The following is a 20,281-nucleotide window of genomic DNA, read 5'->3' as shown; positions in this document are numbered from 1 at the left end:
CCTGCTGCTCGACAGGTGCAGAACCTCCTGGAGTATGAAAATCAGAAGCCAGTTCAGGCTGAGAGCCTTCAGGAAGGTAGAGCCTTTCTGTCACTAGGATTTTAGCAGATTGCTACAACTTCTGCAGTTCCTGGAAGTGAGCTAACTGATGGGTGAGGGAAAAAGAAAAAAAAAAAAAAAAAAAAGAGGCCAGTTGGTGTAGGAAGGCTTTCACTGCACCTTTAATTATCTCACTGCATTTTTAATTATCTCACCTTTATCTCCTTCTGCAGTTGGCCTGAAGGTTTGATACAGTTCACTCAAAGTAGTAAGGTGTCATCTAACTTTTTCTCCAAGATTTTCCTTGTGTGAGAAGTTCTTGGATAGACAAGAATGTATTTGGGAATTTGCCAAAGGAAAAGTAAACCAAAACCTCATCTAGCTACAGCACAGTCCTGCAGTCCTGCTTAGCAGGGCTTGAGAGGTGCAGGCCTCAGTTCAGTTGCAGCCTCCTCCATCCACCCTCTCCACCCACCCCAACAAATTCTCTGGTGTCTTGAGGAGAGCAAATAAAAGCATCTTCAACAACAAAGACCAGTTTTAAATGCTTTATTCTGGAGCCCCTCTCCACACTCTACTTACAGGTCAAGTCACTGTGCAATGGTGATGCAGAAAGCACTGATCTGCTGCAGGCCATCAGGAAAAACTTCCTGAGAAGCATGGTTTTATAGGAAATAAATCATGCTGAAAACTGATCCTTAACAGGTACAAAAAATTAAACAGATAAGGAGAAGAAAGAAAGACTAGATGCACTATTAAGACCAACATGTGAACTCAAGACTGCTGTGAAATATCATACAAAAAAGGCAATAAGGAACAGTAATGCAGCATTAAAGGTGGGAGTACAGGGCAGACAAGAGTTACAAAACATTCTGCTTCAATATTTCTCATCCATGTACTTCGTTCAACACTGTAACAGCAATGGAGAGCAAAAAGCACCAGACATCCAATTAAAGAAATAACGAAAGAGGAACATAAAATTAGGAAAAAAAGTGAAACCTTCACATTAGGGAAGGAATAATCTCAAATACATTTATTCAACAGAAACACACCACTTGGAAAAGCTGCTATGTCAGCATACATAGACAATACCATTATTCCAGCTCTATGGAAATGACTTGTTTTTCCTAGTCTGTAACCTCTTCCACATACAGTACTGCTGAGGTTATCCCCAGGTGTATGGCAGACACTGCACACACACGAACAAAGCAGCACACTTGGAGGAGTAAAACAGGAGGAAATTGTTCCCTTTGAAGTAGAAAAGCAACAATCAGGAGGCCAGGAAACATGGGACAAAGCATCATTGAGCCCTAAACACATAATTCCAATTAGGTGGGGACATTGTGCAGCTATGGCTTCTGCCTTCCAAAAAGCCAAGCCTCCCCCACAGTCTAAGTGCAGTATTCCCATGTGGGATACAGCAGTTACTGAAGTGACAGAAACCATGAGCAAGAAATCCTTGCAAATACATTTGCACTTGAGAAACTAATTCCCATTTTATCTCCTTACAGCTGGCACAGAAAGCAACTGTACTCTCAACTGCACAGTTGGAGTTTTTGTGGTGGGGATGTGTCCTGATTCCGACATGGCAGCACAGAGACCGTGTGATGCAGGGTTTGCATAGATAGTCTGTCCCCTTCCCAGCCCAAAGAACACAAAAGAGGAAGAAGTCACAGCCTAGGATTTTGTTGCATTTGAGAAAGACATGAAATTAGGAAAAAACCCCCCCAAACAATCCCATTTACAGAGGTTTCTTATATATCCCCAGGTAAGGGGGAGGTGGGGAACAAGACAAACAACACATCATGGCTATTTCAAAGCTTCATTGTCTTAATGAAGTTTATTACAGGCCCCAGTGAAAATATTAAGAATTCACTAACTCATACACTTCTGCACCTTTATCCAGGTTGTTGTTCTAGAGTGATTAAGTTCCTTTATTTATTAAAAAAAAAAACAACCACAACCTTATTAATTTTTACATTATTGCTGTTTCTTACAACCAAATTAGAAAACATGTATGGAATCCACCTAGCAAGAAAAAGGCAGTGCTCCCAGAACAAACCAAAAGCATAAACACATGTTCTCCAAGGGCCTTTTCTACACCAGCTACTTAATGAGCAGGGGGAAAAAAAAAAAAAACAAAAAAACCAAAACCAACCATCCAACCTATCGCTTCTGTCTCCTGGCATCAACAAATTTACCCCCCTTTCCAGAAGGGAAATCCTTTCAAAATAAACACCAGGATTGACCTCCGGGGTGATGACGCTGGAGTTCCAGAGGGAGGAGCTGCAGCTCTGTGCAATGCCTGCGGGAGTCCAGTGCTGCCCCGAGTGTCAGTCCAGGGAGATGATGTCCAGGGAGATGATGTCAGGAGCGCTGCTGCTGCTGCTGCTGGTTATCACCCCGGCCTCGGGCTCGGCCCTGCCCGAGGAGCTAACGAGCGTGCTGCTCTCCTGGTGGCTGGCTGAGGTGATGATGCTGCCAGGCGTGCTGCTTGTTAAGGTTGAGGTGAGACTATCCAAAAACATAGGAGGACAGTACTGCTTGAAACAAACAATGAAGAGTGAAGAGACTAACTGCACAAGGGAAATGTATTCTCTGAAGATACATCTTCCCTACAACAAGCACCAGACATGTTTCTAGTGGAACACCCTGAGGGTGTGCACAGCAAGAACCAGACTTGTACAAAGAGAGTAAGCAAGCGGGGATGGCATACACAAGCACTTCCCCACTATCCTCCCCTTTCTGCTTTTCAAAGAATCCCAGAATGGTTTGGGTTGAAAGGGACCTTAAAGCTCATCTTGTTCCACTGCCCTGCCACGGGCATGGACACGTTCCACTATTGCAGGTTACTCCAAGCCCTGTCCAACCTGGCCTTGGACACTTCCACGGATGGGGAAGCCACAGCTTCTCTGTGCCAGGGCCTCACCACCCTGGCTGTATTCAAGTTAGTGCTGATCTTGTACTTGCTTTAAAAAAGCAAACTGCCAGTAAGGAGCGAGTTTCCAGGCCTGGATTTATCAGAGTAAGGCTAAACTGAACCCTCCTCAGTGCACCTACATTACTGGCTCTCACTGGGAAACCGGATTTTCCTGGGCTGTGGTTAGGTCCAAGCAAGTGGACTGCAAACATGGTTTGGATGACAACAGCACCCTGATAATTACTGGAGCAGAATGTCACAAAAATCAGACTTGGAAATTAACGCCACAGCAGTTCAGAAACTTACCTGTGAATCAACTGGGATTAGCGAAAGAAAATCCAGACCTAGGAGGAAGAGAAGGATAATAAATTGATAAGTCTCTCTTTTATTCACATACAACAAATTTAAGGAATTTTTTTTTTTTTGTGGTTGTAGAACAGATTTTGCAATTGATACACAGCTTCTAAATGGAATATACCACTGTGACACCACTCTCAATGACTACTTCAGGCAGCAGCAAAACAAGTTATCTAGTACAAGTGGCTCTTTTTAAGAATGAGGATGACAATGATGTATTATTCACTGGATATTGCAGGGTGGTTCAATGTGGTTGCTTAGATGGAGGTTGCCGTTTGGAGCTGTTGGTTCATAATGCAAGTTTCACTGCATATTGTACCTGACTTGGCCAAACTGGGACATGAAGAGTGTCATCACATTAAAGATGCTGGAATGAAGTAAAGTCACAACATGCACAAGTCCAAAAACAAGCAGCAGGTCTCTTCCTCCACCCACGGGCAGCCAATAAGGAAACATTTCTAATATCATCCCCGTTTTGTGTCTAGACAAATAAAAGGAACGAAGAAGAGGAAACTACAAGTAGTTCAAAGTATATCCTCTAAGAGCAGTGACAACTAGCGTCCATCTTAAACACCATTAGCGTGTAAGCATTTAGGGCAAGATGTTTAGAATTATGAAACCAATGAGAAATTACCACATTTTTTTGTTTTGTTTCTAAATATTGGCCTTGTGTTTGCTATGTCAACAGAAAGAAATGATCGACTTACTCCCTCCCTCTCCCCTCACCTCCACATCTGTTCTGGTCAGTGACATCTCTCCTCCTCTTTTCCATTAGAGAGAAATTTTGAAGGAGATTTAAAGTTCAGTTGCATTTACAGAATTGACAGCTTCTTTTGTTCATGCGCATTCTAGAACTTCTGTTGATACAGATGGACAACAGTTCTAGACTTCCATTCTCTCAGCTTACTCTCCTAACCAATTTGAGAAAACAACTGATTTCATAACAAGGGAGAAGTGGAGGGAGGGAGCAGTAAGGGAGCCAAAATGGACAGAGAAACAAGGGGAATGATATCCATCTCATTGCCAAACTGGTGCTGAAAGAAGAGGAAAAAACCCAGAGATGTTGCAGGGAAGGCATGGAAACAGGCAATGGAGCAGGGAGAGGGGAAGTACAGGAGGCCAAAGTGACACCTGTCACCACAAGTCACCACTTCCTGGGCTCTGGGTTTGTTACAGCCGGCCAAGAGAACCCCCAGAGTCCCTATATACAAGTGTTCTTTTCAAGGAGCCAGGATAGAAAACAATCAGTATCCCCACCTTTTGTCTGATATTTAGCAGCAGTGTTGAAGAATACATCATAGGCATTTAGGGTATGTCTAGGTAAAGAAAGTCAATAGAGGTCAGCTCACAGATTGTAGCTCACCTTAACCTTTTTCATACAGTCTAGACAGAGCACCACCACAATCAGCAAGCAGAGTATCTATACCAAGGGCTGGGATGAGTCAGCACCTTCACAACTCTACTAACTTAAACAAGCAACTACTCTCCCTCACTTCTACAGAGCATAACCACAGGATGTTTACACAAAGTCTGACTGAGCACAGCGAGAGCAGTCTCTGGCTGCTGTGCCCAAGTGCCAATTTGTACCCCAAAAGCAACGTTTGTCACACTGCTGTTGCAAAATGCAACCTGAAACTGGGCAAACAGCCTGTACTGGGCTTGTCTAGACATCACATCAGAGCAATACTGCATATAGTCTTGTTCCATTAGAAAAAAAACCAACAAAGTGTTAATCAATTTTTCAATTTTTACCCCCCTCCTCCCGCCCCCTTAAATTAATAATGCTGTCAGAACACACACGAAAAACATCCAGCACCTACCTGGCAAGTCCGATGAAATACTGGATATTGGTGGGTGATGGAATGGTACTGGGTACTCTGTTAATGAAGGAGGAATTGCAACAGCATCGACCGTCGTCACGCTGGGCACTCTGGCAGTGGATGGCTGGTACATGAGAACCCTGTTTCAGACAGCATGGGAAATTACAAACAACCTGGCCGTTAGTTGCAGAAGGGAAACCACACACTGCTGTGCACTCTCATTCACAAGTCACTGGGTTACGACACAACTCCAGCGTGGCTACTCACTACAAAGTATCCACTCTAATTTCCTCTTTCATAACAGTCTTCATAATAACATGACCGTATCTTGGCTCTCAACAGCAGCTGTGACATAAGAGCAAGCTGGCATTAAAACAAAGTACAGTGCTGGAGTCATTGGTGACAAAGACAGAAATGGGTGTCTGTGAGCACACTCAGAGGGGTGTGCAGGTGGCCAAAGTCAGGAGTGCTCAGTCTGATTCATCCTCAGAACTCCTCCTCAACGCCAATCTGTCATGCCAGGGGCATGACTGACCATTATCCAGCCCCCGGAGTACAGATTATACATGTGGCAATTAAATATAAGCCCACCTTACTCAAAGCCTGAGCCCAAGCTAAGTTCAGCTCTCCAGGAGCATACAAGCAGCTCCAACCTTACTGCCTTTCCTCCTGCTGCCCGATCTCTTCACAACACTGTAACAGACACCACCACGGGTGCTCAGGCCACATGAATAAAGTAGTTCATAAACTCCAAGTCAGGTGGAAACACCCAGAATCCTGCACCCAGCTGCTTCACATCACTCCCTCCAGCCATGAGCGTTATCCACTCATGTCTTCCTCCCCGGACTCCTGTCTTTAAGCTACTTCTGGTGTCAGAAACTTGGATTTCAGACCCTCCCTTCATAAGCACCTCTCACACTTCACCTACCTGCCTATAAGACACCCCACGGTTTTGCCAAAACCAGCAGACAACACTGTTTACAGGAGACAAGTTGTTGCCCAAAAGCCTGGCTTTGACTTGGATTTGAAAAATGAAAATGCCATATCCATACCCAAAAAGCAAGGAAAACACATGGGTCATAGAGAGACAAAAAAACTCAGTCCTCCTACAATTACGGTTGCAGGCAGCCATGTCAAACACAGGAGCATGGAAAAAATCTTGGTGCCTTCTGAAACTTCATTAGGAGATGCACTTGTAGCTATTTTTTCTTGTAAAAATAAGAAATAGAGTCTCTTGCAGAAGGATTCCTCCACAGTGCTCACAAAAAAGCAACAGCATTTCAGTATTGCTGCTGAAAGTGGTTGAAGATGACCAACTCTCTGTTCACCTAAGCCCACACACACATTCTTGTGGACTAGAGACACAGAGCACCTGCTCATTTCTTCTGGCAAAACAGATGGAGTTTGGGGTTATTTACTACTATTTTAGTACAAGACATAAGAGAGACATGGACACGCATGCAGCAACACTAACTGATGAGCCATTACTAAAAGCTGAGCTTGGAGCAGCAAGTGCTGGCAAGCCTGACCAGTGCCCCTCGCTCCCTGCAGGTCTCCAGTGCCCCACAGGCCACAAGCAAGAACAGTATGGAAGCCACAAACAGTACCTGAGCCGAGGTGCACAGATCAGGACAGAGAAAAGGTGGCACAGCAGTAAAGTTAAGCCTGGTGCTGAAGTCAGGCCTGACTATAAAGATGGAGCAGTTGCCAGAGAACTTGGGAAGTCGTTTGCTGTGCCAAGCAAGGTGCAGGACTGACTGATAACCACGGCCAACAACAGCGTTCAAGACATTCCAGAGCTTATCAGAGACACGGAGGAAAAGTTTGTCTTGATTCAAAACAGCAAAGTGCCTCCCTTGGATGAAAGACACCACACAGCCTCGCTCCCTGGGCACCAGAGCAGATTAGATAAAGGGTGTAACAAACAGCAAGATAAAGGATCACACTTTAAGATGACACTAACTTAGTAAGAATGCACAAAACTCCTCCACACGGCATAATCTACTTTCTCATGGGAACACTGTCCACTAGATTAGTCAGCTTCCTTTTCTATGGAGAAACATCCCTGCAAACACAGCAACAGTCAGTGCAAGTCTTTTGTAAAGTGTAAAACTATTTAACAGTGTTTTGCCTGCACAAAGTTACCGTATCAATAAAACCTTCTGCAAGAAGAGGCCTAGAAGTTCTCCTCTGGAAGTGTGGAGCTGGATCCCCAGTCCATTTCTCCACACATCAGTTTATCTGAGACATTACAGAATAACAACTAACTTTAAAATTGACAAACCCTTTGGTTGGGCTCCCTTGTATTTCAGACATGAATATGCACTTCCTTTTGGCAGGAGGATCTTCCTCTTCATCAGAAGAGCTTTCTGTTGTCAGGTCGATAACGTCAACTTTCTTCTTGTTAACCTCACTGGCCACTGTCACAGGACAGGGTTTGCTAACAACACTGGAACCTGAAGAAGAAAATAAAGCACTGGTGACATCAGCAGCTTCTATTTGCAACACAACCAGGAACTCAGATCCTGCTTTATAGATCACCTTCCTGGCCACTACAGAGAATGTTACAGCCCAGTAACTGTTCTGTGACCATTCTGTGTCCCACTGAGGATATTAAAGCACAAACTTTCGTCTTCACTTATCAGTTAAGGGATGCAAAAGCAACCTTTTCATTTTCTTAACTGCTATTATAAAGAGGAAAGACAAAGCCCAAAAGCGCACTCTTTGTTTCTTAGTTCAAATTACAAGACAGTCAGAAGTACTAAGCCCTCCACAAAACAAACACCAACACCCACATACATTATCCAAGCTACAATTAAGTCTCCAAGACTTTTTGCTGGTTTGCAATCAGTACCCAGATGTACATACTTTCTATTTTGGTACATTGAGAACTTGAGACTTTCACAGCTTCTTTCTTTGGCCTCATGGGGCACCAGGAGCCATCTTCTTGGAATTTGATCTCATCCACATCTGAACATTCATTAAGAATTTCCATAAAGAGCCTGAAAAATAAATTTTCCCTTTTGAGTCCAAGTGAAATTTTTCTTCTAAGTGAAAAGGAGACACAGTAGAAAAGATAATTATGATCACCTTCCACCCACTCTTCTCTCTCCTTAGTTCCTGCTTACCTGAAAGCCTGTAATTACAGCCTTTGCAGATATCAGAAAAGATTATCCCAACCTATCCATATTTCTTTCACTCCAAGATTACTGTAATTCAAAGATTTTCATACAAAAGCAGAAATCATCACCATTTGAACCAAGTCTGGCAATTTTTTTATGAGTTAAACTTTGAAGTTAACAGCTTTCAGAGACAGGGACATGTGAAAGGAAGACCTATCCCTAGATGTCACATTTGGATTTCTCCAGAGGAAATACACTGAGGCTCAAGAGTCTCATGATGCCGTTAGGAGATAACTCACATAGTTCTTTACATGAGAGGAGAAATTAAGAGTCTAACAGTTCCTCCCAGACTAAAGCATTTTGACAAAAAACAGTATGGAATGGCTAAACCTCAAGGACGAAAGTAGTTGTCAAGTACATAATGAAAACTTTTAAGTAACTGTGTAATCTGCAAACCCAGTCTCTTACCCATCTAGTATTAGGCTCTCATAAGCTGCCTTTTTGTCACAGACAGGGCAGATCCAGGTAGGCTTCTTTTCATTCATTTGAAGATAAAGAGCAGCATCAAAACATTGCAGGTGAGTGCAAGTCACAGCCCGGCAGGGGATTGTCAGTCTCATTTTTCCCAGCTGCAGGAGATGCATTTAAAGAGTGTCAAAACTGAAGACAGAAGCAGGCCTGGATGGTTAATAATGAATCCAGAGGCACTGGGTGAAACAGCTCTCTCTGCTCCTACAGAGGTGCCCTGGGATAAGGGTGCTGCCAACAAATCCACCCCACCACAGGACGTACAATGCTCCTAAAGGAACAATTAATCTACATTCAAAGGCTTCCCAAAGCAGAAAACAGTCAGGAACATTTCTAATGGACCTGCAACCACGTTATTTCTAGGATCCTATTTTTAATAAATTACCTACTGCAGTACCTGCTTTCACAATTTTCTTTTAACTGAAAAATTCAGGCGTTTTCCCGAGCTCCATGTACTAGTAAGACTCAGAATGACCAATTTCTGCCCGAGAACAGAAACCCCAAGGCAGCAATACCTTGTTACAAGATGATCAACTTTTTGTTTGCTATAGTAGCTGCAGTAAAGCCATCAAGACGAGGAGGTATGGATTTTACTTACTTTTACTGTATCCTTTAATTATAAACCAGCCTGCCCCATTAGCCTCAACACCTCAATATACAAGGTTACTCCCTCTACAGACATCACTATACAGGCACAAGCAGCAACTTGCCTCGGTGCTTCACAACTGAGGCATTCACAGTTCTAAACCACAGATGGGTGACTGCTGCTACAGCCAGGTGCTTTAGATGCAGCCTTCTCCCCACTACTTTATACTGGCTCATTAATATAAAATATAAAGCCAGTGAGGTTTCTAAAGCAGGGCTTCTGAAAAGCAGCCCAATTCTGCACTACAGATGAAAATACAAATCTGTATCTGTAAATTTCCAGCCATACTTACAGGACACATCAGAGATACCCGCAGACTGGTTGTAGCAATCTCACTATCAGGATCTGCAGTTAGCTTTTCTTTAACTATTAAAATAAAGTAGGAAGTTACACACAGACATCCTTATTTCAAATGCTAATCTTGATTCACTGGTACATGTACTTTCTTCCAGCCATCTAAAAAAATTAAGCATCTAGGAAACTAGTTCGTAGCAATATCAAACAACAGCTTCACTACTTATCAGCAATTGGCAAACTGCATCACAACATTATCTGATGCTGTTTGATTGCAGATGCACTAACAGCCACATGGTTAGTAGAGCAAACTCAACCCAACATGTGAAGAGAGAAATGAAACAATTATCGATGAGTAAGGTACGAGTGAAGAGAATTTTAAGATATTTACCTGCACCTCACAGTCCAGTAAGGGGTGCTCATGGCATTCCCATAAGGACATTTCAGATGGGATCTCTGGGTGTGCTCCCTACCAGCACAGGGGACCCCCACTCAAAAAAAGTGTGACACCTCAGCAACAGCAAAGAGAACCTGTGACAACCTGGGCACGAACTTTCATCTCAAAATGCTGCAAATCCCTTCTGTATTACCAGGTTTAGCTTTAGAGAGACACCAACCACCCTCCAAAAGTACAGACAGGCAAGTTAATGAGACTTACTTAGCGCTCTGGAATGGTCAGGGTTTCTGATACCTTTCAGCTTTAACCTCTGCAAAAGCATAGCTGAAGTGAGCTGACGGACGAGATACACAGACATGGAGTAACTCTACAAAGAGAGTGATTAAAGGTGAAATGTTGATTTCATACAGTACTTCCACTATGTCAACAGATCACTATTTACACTAGTTGTAGCATACAGTAAAAAAAAAAACAAAACTGACTTTTTGCTTAACTGTTATTAAAAGCATTGACAGACAACTTCAATTTTGTGGAAGACTAAGGCTGTGCCGGAATTCTCTGGCCAATCAAATTCAACTGTCTCACTCCAGTTATGACAACTAAGAAAAATAATTCCACAACCAAGAGACAACCTTGGCTCTTTTCTTGAAAAGATCAATTAGATAATGACACATCTCATACACACAGTCTTTAGGAACTCCTTACATTTGTATCCTAAATCCTTCCCTTTTCACCAGTGTCAGCGGGGAGTTCAAAGGATCACATGACAGAAGATATATGGTCTTTATGGTGCAAACAGTACACCTTCAGATGGCACAGAACTGCCCCAGTTTCTTTGTACCTTTTCTTTACCTTGTTCTGCACTTCTAAGCCCAGCTTTGTTACACCGTGTTCACTCTGCTGAGCCTGGCCCCGCTCCCTGGCATTTCCTACTCCTCCCTAACTCACACCACTTGCCAGCTTCTTTTGTTCAGTGCTCACTCCCTCTTTGAGGTCACTAATGAAAAGTCTGCAAGCCCCACTGCTGCAGGATAATAATGGTTTCATCTGTATAATGAGCACAATCCATGACCTTTTATTTCCACTCTCTGCCGGCCACCTTCCCTCTGGCTCCTGTACTGCCTGGGTACTGCACAGGCATTTTAGACAACACCTACAGCTCTGCTCTTCCTTTACCACGTAGAGGAAAACCAGCTCTTACCTAGACAAGCATATAAATTGATCTAATTGCATGTGAAGCCACTAAGAAACAAGGATTTCTGGGGGGTTTTTTTGTTGTTTTTTTTTTAAGGAACAACCATCTGTTACCTACAGAGAGGATGCTACAGGCTCAAGTCTGCCCAGCTCTGAGGGGTTTACACCCCCTTCACTCAGCAGCCCTTCACTATCAACCCAGTCCATGCCAACACCACATGAGCTGCTGACACCCCACGCTGTCCCCCAGGGTCTCACTTTGAGGATGAAAAGCAACGGCTGCTATGCAAGTTCTGGCACCAACTTTAAACCAAAGAACTCGCTTCACCTCTCAGGGCAAGAGGGAGGATGTCCAAGCATTCCAAGTCATCTGCTTTGGCAGTACAGGAGGGAAAGAAAGCAGGAGTCAGCAGGAGAGCCAAGACCACACACAGCACTGGAGTCATCTAAAGATTCTGTGCTTTGATTGGGAAGCAACAACTTAGATCTTTCCCTCCACTTCTGTTTTAGAAAAATCACCCTTTGATGTCAGCACTGCCCTTCATTTATTTTATGAACATTAGCTTTCTCTGCAATTTATTTTCAAAATTTTAATATAAAAGCTTATACTGGAGTCTCACTTTGAAACATGCGGTGACTTCAGTCCAAAGAATTTGATTTTGAAGAACAACTTAAGCAGCAAACTACTTTGCTAACTGAATCCAGAATTTACACAACTAGTCAGAGATAAAGGAATAAGTAGTTTTTGACTTGCCAAGAGCTGAAAGAGTGTTGCAACAATTATTTAAACCTAGGATGAAGTCAGAAATTCCTTGCACTCTCCCTTTCTTTCTGTAATAAATCCACAAGGGGATTTACTATTTACACAAAAAGAATTTGCTATTTTTGACATGCATTTCAGGCAAACCCTTAAAGGAAGCTTTCTAATGTGAATCCCATAAGGAAGTCTTTCCATCTGTATGTGAATCTTACATATATGTGTTACTGAAAACTACCACAGTTTTAGAGCAAACTTTGTTTCCTGGCACTGATGGTGAGTTCAGCCACCTAACACCAAACACTTGCTGGTGTTTGCCTTGCCAGGCAGCAGGGGGACAGGAATGCTAGAAGAGGTTATTTAGACAAACTTCCCATACCCTACAGAACACACAGGTTACCTTTCCAATTTCAGAAGCCCAGGAAATGGAAATCTGGTTTGGCACTGCTGACGACAGCCTAACTAGAGATGTGATATTCAAGGGACGGCCAGGTCGCTTCTGTTCAATTCCATTTTTTGGTGGAGGAGCATATCCCTGTGGGAAGAAAGGACAATTAATGTGTTACCAAGTCTGCTGACACAGACTTGTTTTAAACAGATCCATGGGAAGCATGGATCCAACAGGAGACTGCAGCTTTGTCTTGCACAGAACTGACTGACAGATTTCATTTAGTTCAAGACGGTGTTGTTTTATACAAGAAATGCTCCCAGAAAGAATATGCTGGAAAAATGTGTATTTCTTTACCCAGAGAAACTCATGCATTCACAGACTAGTGCTTGGGAAAGGAGTCACTTTGAAATATGGTAAGTCTAAAAATAAAAACAGTAATAATAAAAAAAAAAAAAAGAAAAAAAAAAAGATAAAAACAGCCTCTTCCACCCCCTAGACCAGCAGACCATAGGATAATCACTGCCTTTAGTGGTGCTCACCACAGATGAGTGACCAGGAACCTCACCACGTGTGCTTTACCCCAGAACACAGAGGCAGCAGACTCAAGGGGACCGCTGACAATTTCACATTTAAAAGATGGAATGATTTGCCTTTTCTTTAACCAGACAAAACAGCTGCAGCCATTTACAGAGTATACATCCCTATTGCTTTGCTGTAGTAGGTCTTTCTCTACTAATGAGCTTATGTGGATGAATACACCATTCCTGCAATATTTAGGAGGGTATTTCCACCCATACCATACCAGCCAAAACACCCCTGCTGCCTCCAACCTACAGTGAAGCTGCCCTGCTTTCAGAAGAAAAAGAATGCAAATTCCCTTACGTTTCCCAATTTTTTTCTTTTTTTTAGAGACAGACTCTGCAGTGCACGTGACTCATTTCAGTGAAGCTTCTGTTGAGGTTTTCTTCCACAGACGTTTTTCTTGAGAACAGATTCACCCTAAAATTCCTACAACAAATTTGAAGCCTTCCCTTCCTATCCTCCAGGAGCTGAGAGCACTCTGCTTGCCTTTCACAACCAGAATGGCCTGTTTAGTCAGGCTGCCAACTCCAGTGGCAGGCAACTGCCAACATTATTTGGACCTTAAGTCTTCCATGCTTCTTCCAAGAACCATATTATTCAAAGCAGGTATCATCTGCTACAGCCAGGAAATTTATCAACAGAAAGAAGACTGCTCTTCTATCTGGCTATTTCCAACTTGCCCTGCCCTACTGGACTTTGGCCTTTGAAAGGGACCTGCAGTGGCCTACGGAGGTCACTTTTGACTTCCCTACAGGAGACTTCGACAGGAGAAGCCCTCGCTGTAATGCAACATGTATCAAATCCTTGTTACCAGCACGGCAAGCTCTACATTTATTCGTTTTAATTCAGATCCAACACTAAGAGGAGGACACAGATGTAGGAGTACAAAGAAACACTGTGTTAACATGAGCTGGCACAACCTGAACCAGCATTAGCACACTGGCAGCATTTCCATGAAGCTTCTGGTAAGGACTGCAGCCAAGGAGATGACCAAGAATAACGTACAGACACCTGCAGAGGCAAGAACTGCCATACCAGAGAAAGACAGGTCAATGCTCACTTATGAACTGTGCAAGCTGGCACCAGAGACTGGTATCATTACTTACCTAACACCAACACTACTGAGGTGGACAATGCCAGTCTTTGAGGCAAAGAGGTTATCTTACTCTTCTTGCAACAGAAAGGAACCACGAGAGGACGCAGACAGTGACCAGATCAACTAAAAAATGTCTGCAGAAGCACTCAGACTGAGACTGTATTTTTCATTCAGCTCATAGTGAAGGAGGAGGGGAAAGGAAGTTGCCAAGACAACAGTGGGTTTTTTTCACTTTCTCACCTAAAGTTCTGCTAAACAGATGAAAGAATCATCTTATGACATGCAGGAAGAATCTACAGGATTTAGATCCAAAGCAAAGCAATAATCCAAGGCTACAGTTTCTGCCGTGACTGTGACAAGTTACGCACAAAATGGAGAGTACAACACAGCACAGCAGGGTGTAAACTATATTAACTCCTATAAAAACTGTAAACTGTATTAACAAGACACTGATGTCCACAAGATAACAACAGACTCAACTCTTTTTGGTTGGTTGCTGCAAGAAATTAAGACAATCTGCCAAAGAAAGGAGAAAATGCTCAAGGTCATGGCAGAGAACGTAAGTGGCACTTGCAAAAAGTACTGACCAGAAAACATACAAAAGAAACCCTCTTATACCCTGAAGACATAAGTAGGGGGAAGAGAAACTGAAGAGTCTCATTGAAGCTGCATAGAGGCACAAAAAAAAAAAAAAAGTCATGGCTGCATAAGGGAGGAGGGAAGGTACAGGACAACACATCTGACACACCAAGACGGTTACAAGCATTCTGAAAAAGAAGTTTCACACTTTCTCCTGCCAAGCAGCATCTTTGCAAACCCACTGCTGAAAAACACCTCTGTACTATGACTTTTTCCATCTTCTATAGGTTCCAGAACTATTTCTGAGTGGGTTGTGTAAGAGCTTCTCTCTGTTCTCTTGAACAGAGAAACCTATTCCAGAGATATTTCGAGAATGAGTGCGCTTTTCCCTTTCTGCATGTATCCAAGCAGGTGACCCTGCCCATGTACCGCAACATCAGACACCAGTGAAGTGTGACTGCCAACACCGTTCTGTCCCAGTATCAGCAAATGCTGGAAAGCCTAAGAAGTGCCTGTTCATCCCCATAATTAACTCTGCTCTACCCAGAACAGATGCATGGCAATGTACAAGTGGCACACAAGAAGGTGATGCCGTTCCCTTGTGACAATGAAGAACTCAAGCCTATCACAAACTCAGATTGCCCACACAGTAAGAAATACCACCCGCAAATAAACTCAGTCTAAGGACTTATGAGGAGGATTCTCCATGCAGACACTGGTTTGTTCCTGACATATTCTGTTATGTTAACTGCAACAGATGAGGTTCACCATAGGTGGCTACAACACAGTTAGCCATTACTGCTATTAATCATGTTACAGCCACTACATGGACTATCTCATACAGCAAATGTACAAACCACATGCCTAACCTTAGAAGAATTTGACTATTTGACTAATAGCTTGACTATTTTAGAAAGCCAACATTACAGAGGAATGCAACCTCCCCCCCATAAGCCACCAAGAAGGCACAAATGATGCAAACACTTACCGGCAATGGAAAAAGCTTCCCATTTACTTTAATACACAAACTATTAGGATAATTATCTTCTTGAGGGCAGCTTGTCTCTGCTAGGCATAACCTGTGTACACAAAAAAGAGAAAGCATCATTTTCAAGTGTCCCCACAAACACTTATGTTACATTAGCCAATTAAGAAGTTTTAAGAGAACATTACAGAAAAGGTACCTTAGCTGAACTTGGACTGTGTAATCTCTCCTGCCTCCAGGCAAGAAGTCCCTATGACAAAGAGAAGAAAAAAAAAGAGAAGTACTCATTAAGACAGCAGGACTCATATCCCAGTCATACACAGACAGAACTGGCACACCTGCCCCAGCATCACTAAACTTTGCTCTCATTTTTCTTTTATTGATCTATGAACAAGTCTTACAAGTGACACTTCCGTTTGGCTACTGCTAAGTTATGCAGGACTTCAGTATCGGCATCCTCTATCAACAGTTTATAGTAGCCATAAAGTTTGATGATGCCAGAGAGGAAAAAGCACCTATGAATTGTTTTGGTTTACACCAACAGGTCTTGCAACAACATGAACCCTGGGACAAACGATAAAAGCAGTCTTCCATTCCTGCAGACAGGAAACATGCAGGGAAGAGAAGCTTTCCACCCCTCTAAATAGTGTCAATTATTTAAAAATCAGTCAATGTTAACTCTTTAATGGGGTAGGATTTACCCCAAATGCACACAAATTCTATGCACAGTAGTTCCTGAAGAAAACACAACAGATAAACTCAGCATAACTTGAGGATTATCACTCTGCATCTACAGAGCACATGATGAACAAAATGAACAAAAACCCGCACACTTTCTCTTGAAATTTTGCAGAAGTGTACTTACATTATGCCACACTCATTTCTTACCTGGAAATACAGATTTCTCTGACTTGCTGAGGTGTTAAAGCAAAGATAAAAAACTTCTCTTGGAATCGCTGAATACTGCTCTGTACTAGAAAAAGAGAGACACAAAAGAGGTTGAACCACAGTGATTAAAGTCATTGATTATAGCAGGATCTGCAATTGAGTTTTTCCTGGAATCAGGCAGAAGTCATTGAATGTACTCAAATTGTGGCTGAATTGCATGTAACTGTCACAAGGAAAGCAACAGAACAAATCACTCATTCCACTACACTCAGATGGCTTAACATCATGTTACACTTCAGTACTAAAGCAGCTTGGCAAACTGTGTTACAATCCTTTCTCCCAAGGGAGGAAGGCTCAAACAAACACACAACAGAATATTACACTGGATACCTGACATAAGGAGGACCACAGAGATGCTGACAACTTCTGTAAGGTACTACAGGAAGAAAATGTGCACCAGAAGTTATCAATGGGCAGCTGGGAAATTCAGAAACAGCTAAAGGTAACTAAACCTTTGGGGAGGGAGGGAGACACCACAACCCCTAGTGCCAGAGAAGCCAGCTAGACTTTGTGTCTGGAATTACCCATCAGTAGCATCTGGCAAAAAAATAAATAACTACAACTTTCACATCAGAGTCCAGCTTGTCTGTCAGTGATGGGAAGCAGCAAGATTTTAGTATTAAAGGTCAATACTACGCACGTTTTACTTTTCTACTTTCCTTCAACTTGAAAACTTAAAAATCTTGACCTGAAATAAAGGAAGACTAGACATGTCCAATTTAAAACAAGCAGCAAGGAGGACATATGCAAAAACAGCACAACTAAACCAGGCATACTTGTGAGAGCTGGACTGCCTTGGACACTGTAGTATTGAGCAGATATCTCTATGCCCAGAAAAAACACACAAAAAAGAAGACAAACTTGAAATAGAGCCCAGGTGGAGCAAACACACATCAAGTTCTTCAAACAGTTACAAACAGCTACACTGTGCACACATACACATACACACCACAGGAGGCACTTGATATTTTAAAATAATACTTGAGTACATGTCAAAAAGACCATAGAAATATTTTGCTGTTTAATTAAGTGGGGGTTAAAACCACACACCTACACTTGTGCTCTCATGTTAGTGCAAAACAATACCTACACTCATGCCTTTTAAGAGTTGCAGTGAAGTGGACTGAACTCTCTGACCTACTTGTTATTTGAATCCTTAATTCCCAAACACCCAAAAACTGTTTGTTCCACGTCCCAGTTGCCAAGGTCTACTAACTGGGAATACAAGCTATCCACATAAATATAAAAATATTAAATAAAAGATGCCATATTTGCACATGAGTCCTCAATTAGCATGATTCTCAGTCAGTGTTACCATATCCCTATAACATCTGAAGGGCCCATTATTTGCATATCAATTACTCCTCATATCTGATTTCTATGCTCATCCAGTACATTGTGGCACTGACAGGTTATCTCTGCAAGGGTAATGACAGCACAAGCCAGAGCTGTCCAACACCAAAATAGCTATTGCACCAATACCCAGGTAGATATTAAACCCTCCTCTAACAGGGTGTCACAACAGACACAAAGAAGTGACAACTGGCACTGTAAATAACATTTCTTAGTAAAGTTTTCTGCTTTAGGTACTGGAGTATGACCAATGATCAGTATATGCCTCACTGAAACATAAGTCACAGACTAAAAGGCTTTATGATCAGTTTCAAAAAATAAAATGTTTAATAGGATGCAAACAGCTTATTACTAAATAGTTAGGGAACTTTTTTTGCCTTTTAAGGTAAGCCACATTGAATTTCAAGACAGAAAATGTAGTTCCAAATAATTAAACGTAGAAGACTGAGGCACTTGAGGAAGACAAACTGGATTTCAGGTTATTTGGAAGACAAAGGTCCACTCCACGCTGTAACATCCAGTATGGCAACAACCTTCAGGTTAAGAAACCTTCAGCACTCTGAGCTCAACACTGAACATCCCAACACAAAGTATCTCTTTCAGTGACAGATGTCAGAGCCTGCAGAATTGTTGCAGTGAGATAAGGGTAAAATAGACAAATGAATTTGTTCTCTTTACATTGTTGCAACTTGTAAGTTACTGAGACTCTGAAATCCTTTTCCTATTGACCCCGCCAGACCTATTCCTCATCTGTAACAGGCAGAGTTTTCAGGTCCAAATCTTTCAGCCAAAAAGTGGAGGTTCAGACAAGGCATTAGGGAGCATTTATTTATCAGGAGCGTGATCAAACACCAGAACAGGCTTTTTGGAGAGGTGATCAATGCTCCAAGCCTGTCAGTGTTTAAAAGGCATTTGGACAATGCCCTTAAATATTACTCTTCAACTTTCGGTCAGGCAGTTGGATGCCCATTGTAGGTACCTTCCAACTAAACTACCTGGCTCTATTATTTAATATTCAAAAGACAAAGGTCTTTAATCATATCACATTTACAAAAGAGAGCACTATTTTCCATGAAGTGTAGCTTTGCACTTCTGGGGACAAGTGGTGCAGAGAGGGCAAGCGTAAAGATGAGAAAGGAAGGGTGTTGCCACTTCTCCCCAGGAGCAAAAAGCCATTTAGGTCTGGGCTCAGTACTGTCAGAAGCAACACTTATTTCACGAATTAAGCCATCCGCAGAGGTGGTAAACACTTACCTAGACTGGTGGGTTTTATGAGCACATCAAGCACATCGTAGAAAGGTAAGCTTTTCAGCTGAACATCAGGATGAACGGGTGGGATTGGAGGGGACGGCTGCTGCATCTCAAAGTGGGACTTAGTGTCTTGGAGGAGCACGGACCTGACAGGCGAGGAAGGAGACTGAGGCGTGACCGAAGTGGAAGGGAGTGTGTGAATGCCAGAAACGGCCAGGTCAGGCTCCACAGGAGAGGAACTACTGTCCAAGTTGAAAGCCGCGGGTTTTATTGCCGATAAATCTGAAAGTCCCTCGATCGTCCTGGGGTACCGTCGCCTATAGAGTTCTCGGATTTTGATCTGAACTGCCGGGCTGCAGCCGCTTTTCACTAAGTGCAGAGCCCTCATCAGGAGGTCATGTTTGCGCCCACTTTTGTTACGTCCAGCAAACCCCAGCAACACTTGCAGTTCAGAAACACGAAAACTTGATACCATATTCTAGAGAGGAGAGAGAGATAAGCACAGGTGAGCCAAGAGTGCCCCAAGGAGGCCTTTTCAAGGAGCATGATGAAGCATCTACTTTCCATCATCGCACCTTAGGTACTACCTGCACCCTGACAAAACAAAAGAGCACGGCTGGTTTAAAGTGAAGAAACAAAGTGTCCAGGATGCAGGTTGAGTTCGGCTGAGTTAATAACTTCAAAGACTCGTTTCCACAGTGAAACAATACTAACAAACCTTTAATGCAACTCATGGAGCATTACCTTAAACTCACAGGCAGAAGCACATTCTGTAACACAAAGTAACTGGCTCACTTCAAGGAACAAGCAAACAACAACAACAAAAAAATCAGATGAATCAGTACTGTGACCTGCCTTCCAACACATTTCAAGCACTTCCTTACTTTATTTCTCAATTTCTGCATAGTTTGTTGTGAAATTCCCTTTATTTTGGACAGAGTGTTAAAAGCAGGCATGAACAGAGACAGGCACATCAGGTTTCACTGCTGAAAATATGGCACAGCAAGGCAGAGTTTTTAAAA

At 42.6% G+C, this 20,281-nt stretch overlaps 1 protein-coding gene across 7 annotated transcripts; it reads right to left on the bottom strand.

Moving 5' to 3' along the window:
- Positions 1–564: 564 nt before the first annotated feature.
- On the bottom strand, positions 565–19,876 carry PIAS2 (protein inhibitor of activated STAT 2). Of its 7 annotated transcripts, none has more exons than XM_029962141.1 (14): positions 19,263–19,876; positions 16,596–16,680; positions 15,907–15,957; positions 15,711–15,801; positions 12,475–12,609; positions 10,385–10,490; positions 9,725–9,798; positions 8,727–8,887; positions 8,005–8,138; positions 7,405–7,592; positions 5,137–5,276; positions 4,574–4,632; positions 3,266–3,303; positions 565–2,582 (listed from the first exon to the last, which is right to left on the bottom strand). In XM_029962141.1, exons 1-14 carry the CDS (start codon positions 19,732–19,734, stop codon positions 2,373–2,375), a joined length of 1,944 nt encoding a protein of 647 aa, XP_029818001.1. In that variant the 5' UTR covers positions 19,735–19,876; the 3' UTR covers positions 565–2,372. The 7 variants fall into 7 exon arrangements, 4 of the variants coding, with proteins under 4 accessions (XP_029818001.1, XP_029818000.1, XP_029817998.1 ...); XR_003916037.1 differs by having other exon boundaries at positions 2,482–2,553; positions 3,636–4,632; positions 7,421–7,592; positions 19,263–19,868; XR_003916036.1 differs by having other exon boundaries at positions 2,501–2,579; positions 3,636–4,632; positions 7,421–7,592; positions 19,263–19,868.
- Between the last annotated feature and the right edge of the window lie 405 nt (positions 19,877–20,281).

The sequence above is a fragment of the Manacus vitellinus genome, unplaced genomic scaffold (genome assembly GCF_001715985.3).
Source record: "Manacus vitellinus isolate BGI_N305 unplaced genomic scaffold, ASM171598v3 scaffold_42_pilon, whole genome shotgun sequence".
In the NCBI taxonomy this organism is placed as follows: domain Eukaryota; kingdom Metazoa; phylum Chordata; class Aves; order Passeriformes; family Pipridae; genus Manacus; species Manacus vitellinus.
This window is presented reverse-complemented; position numbering and strand designations above follow the sequence as displayed.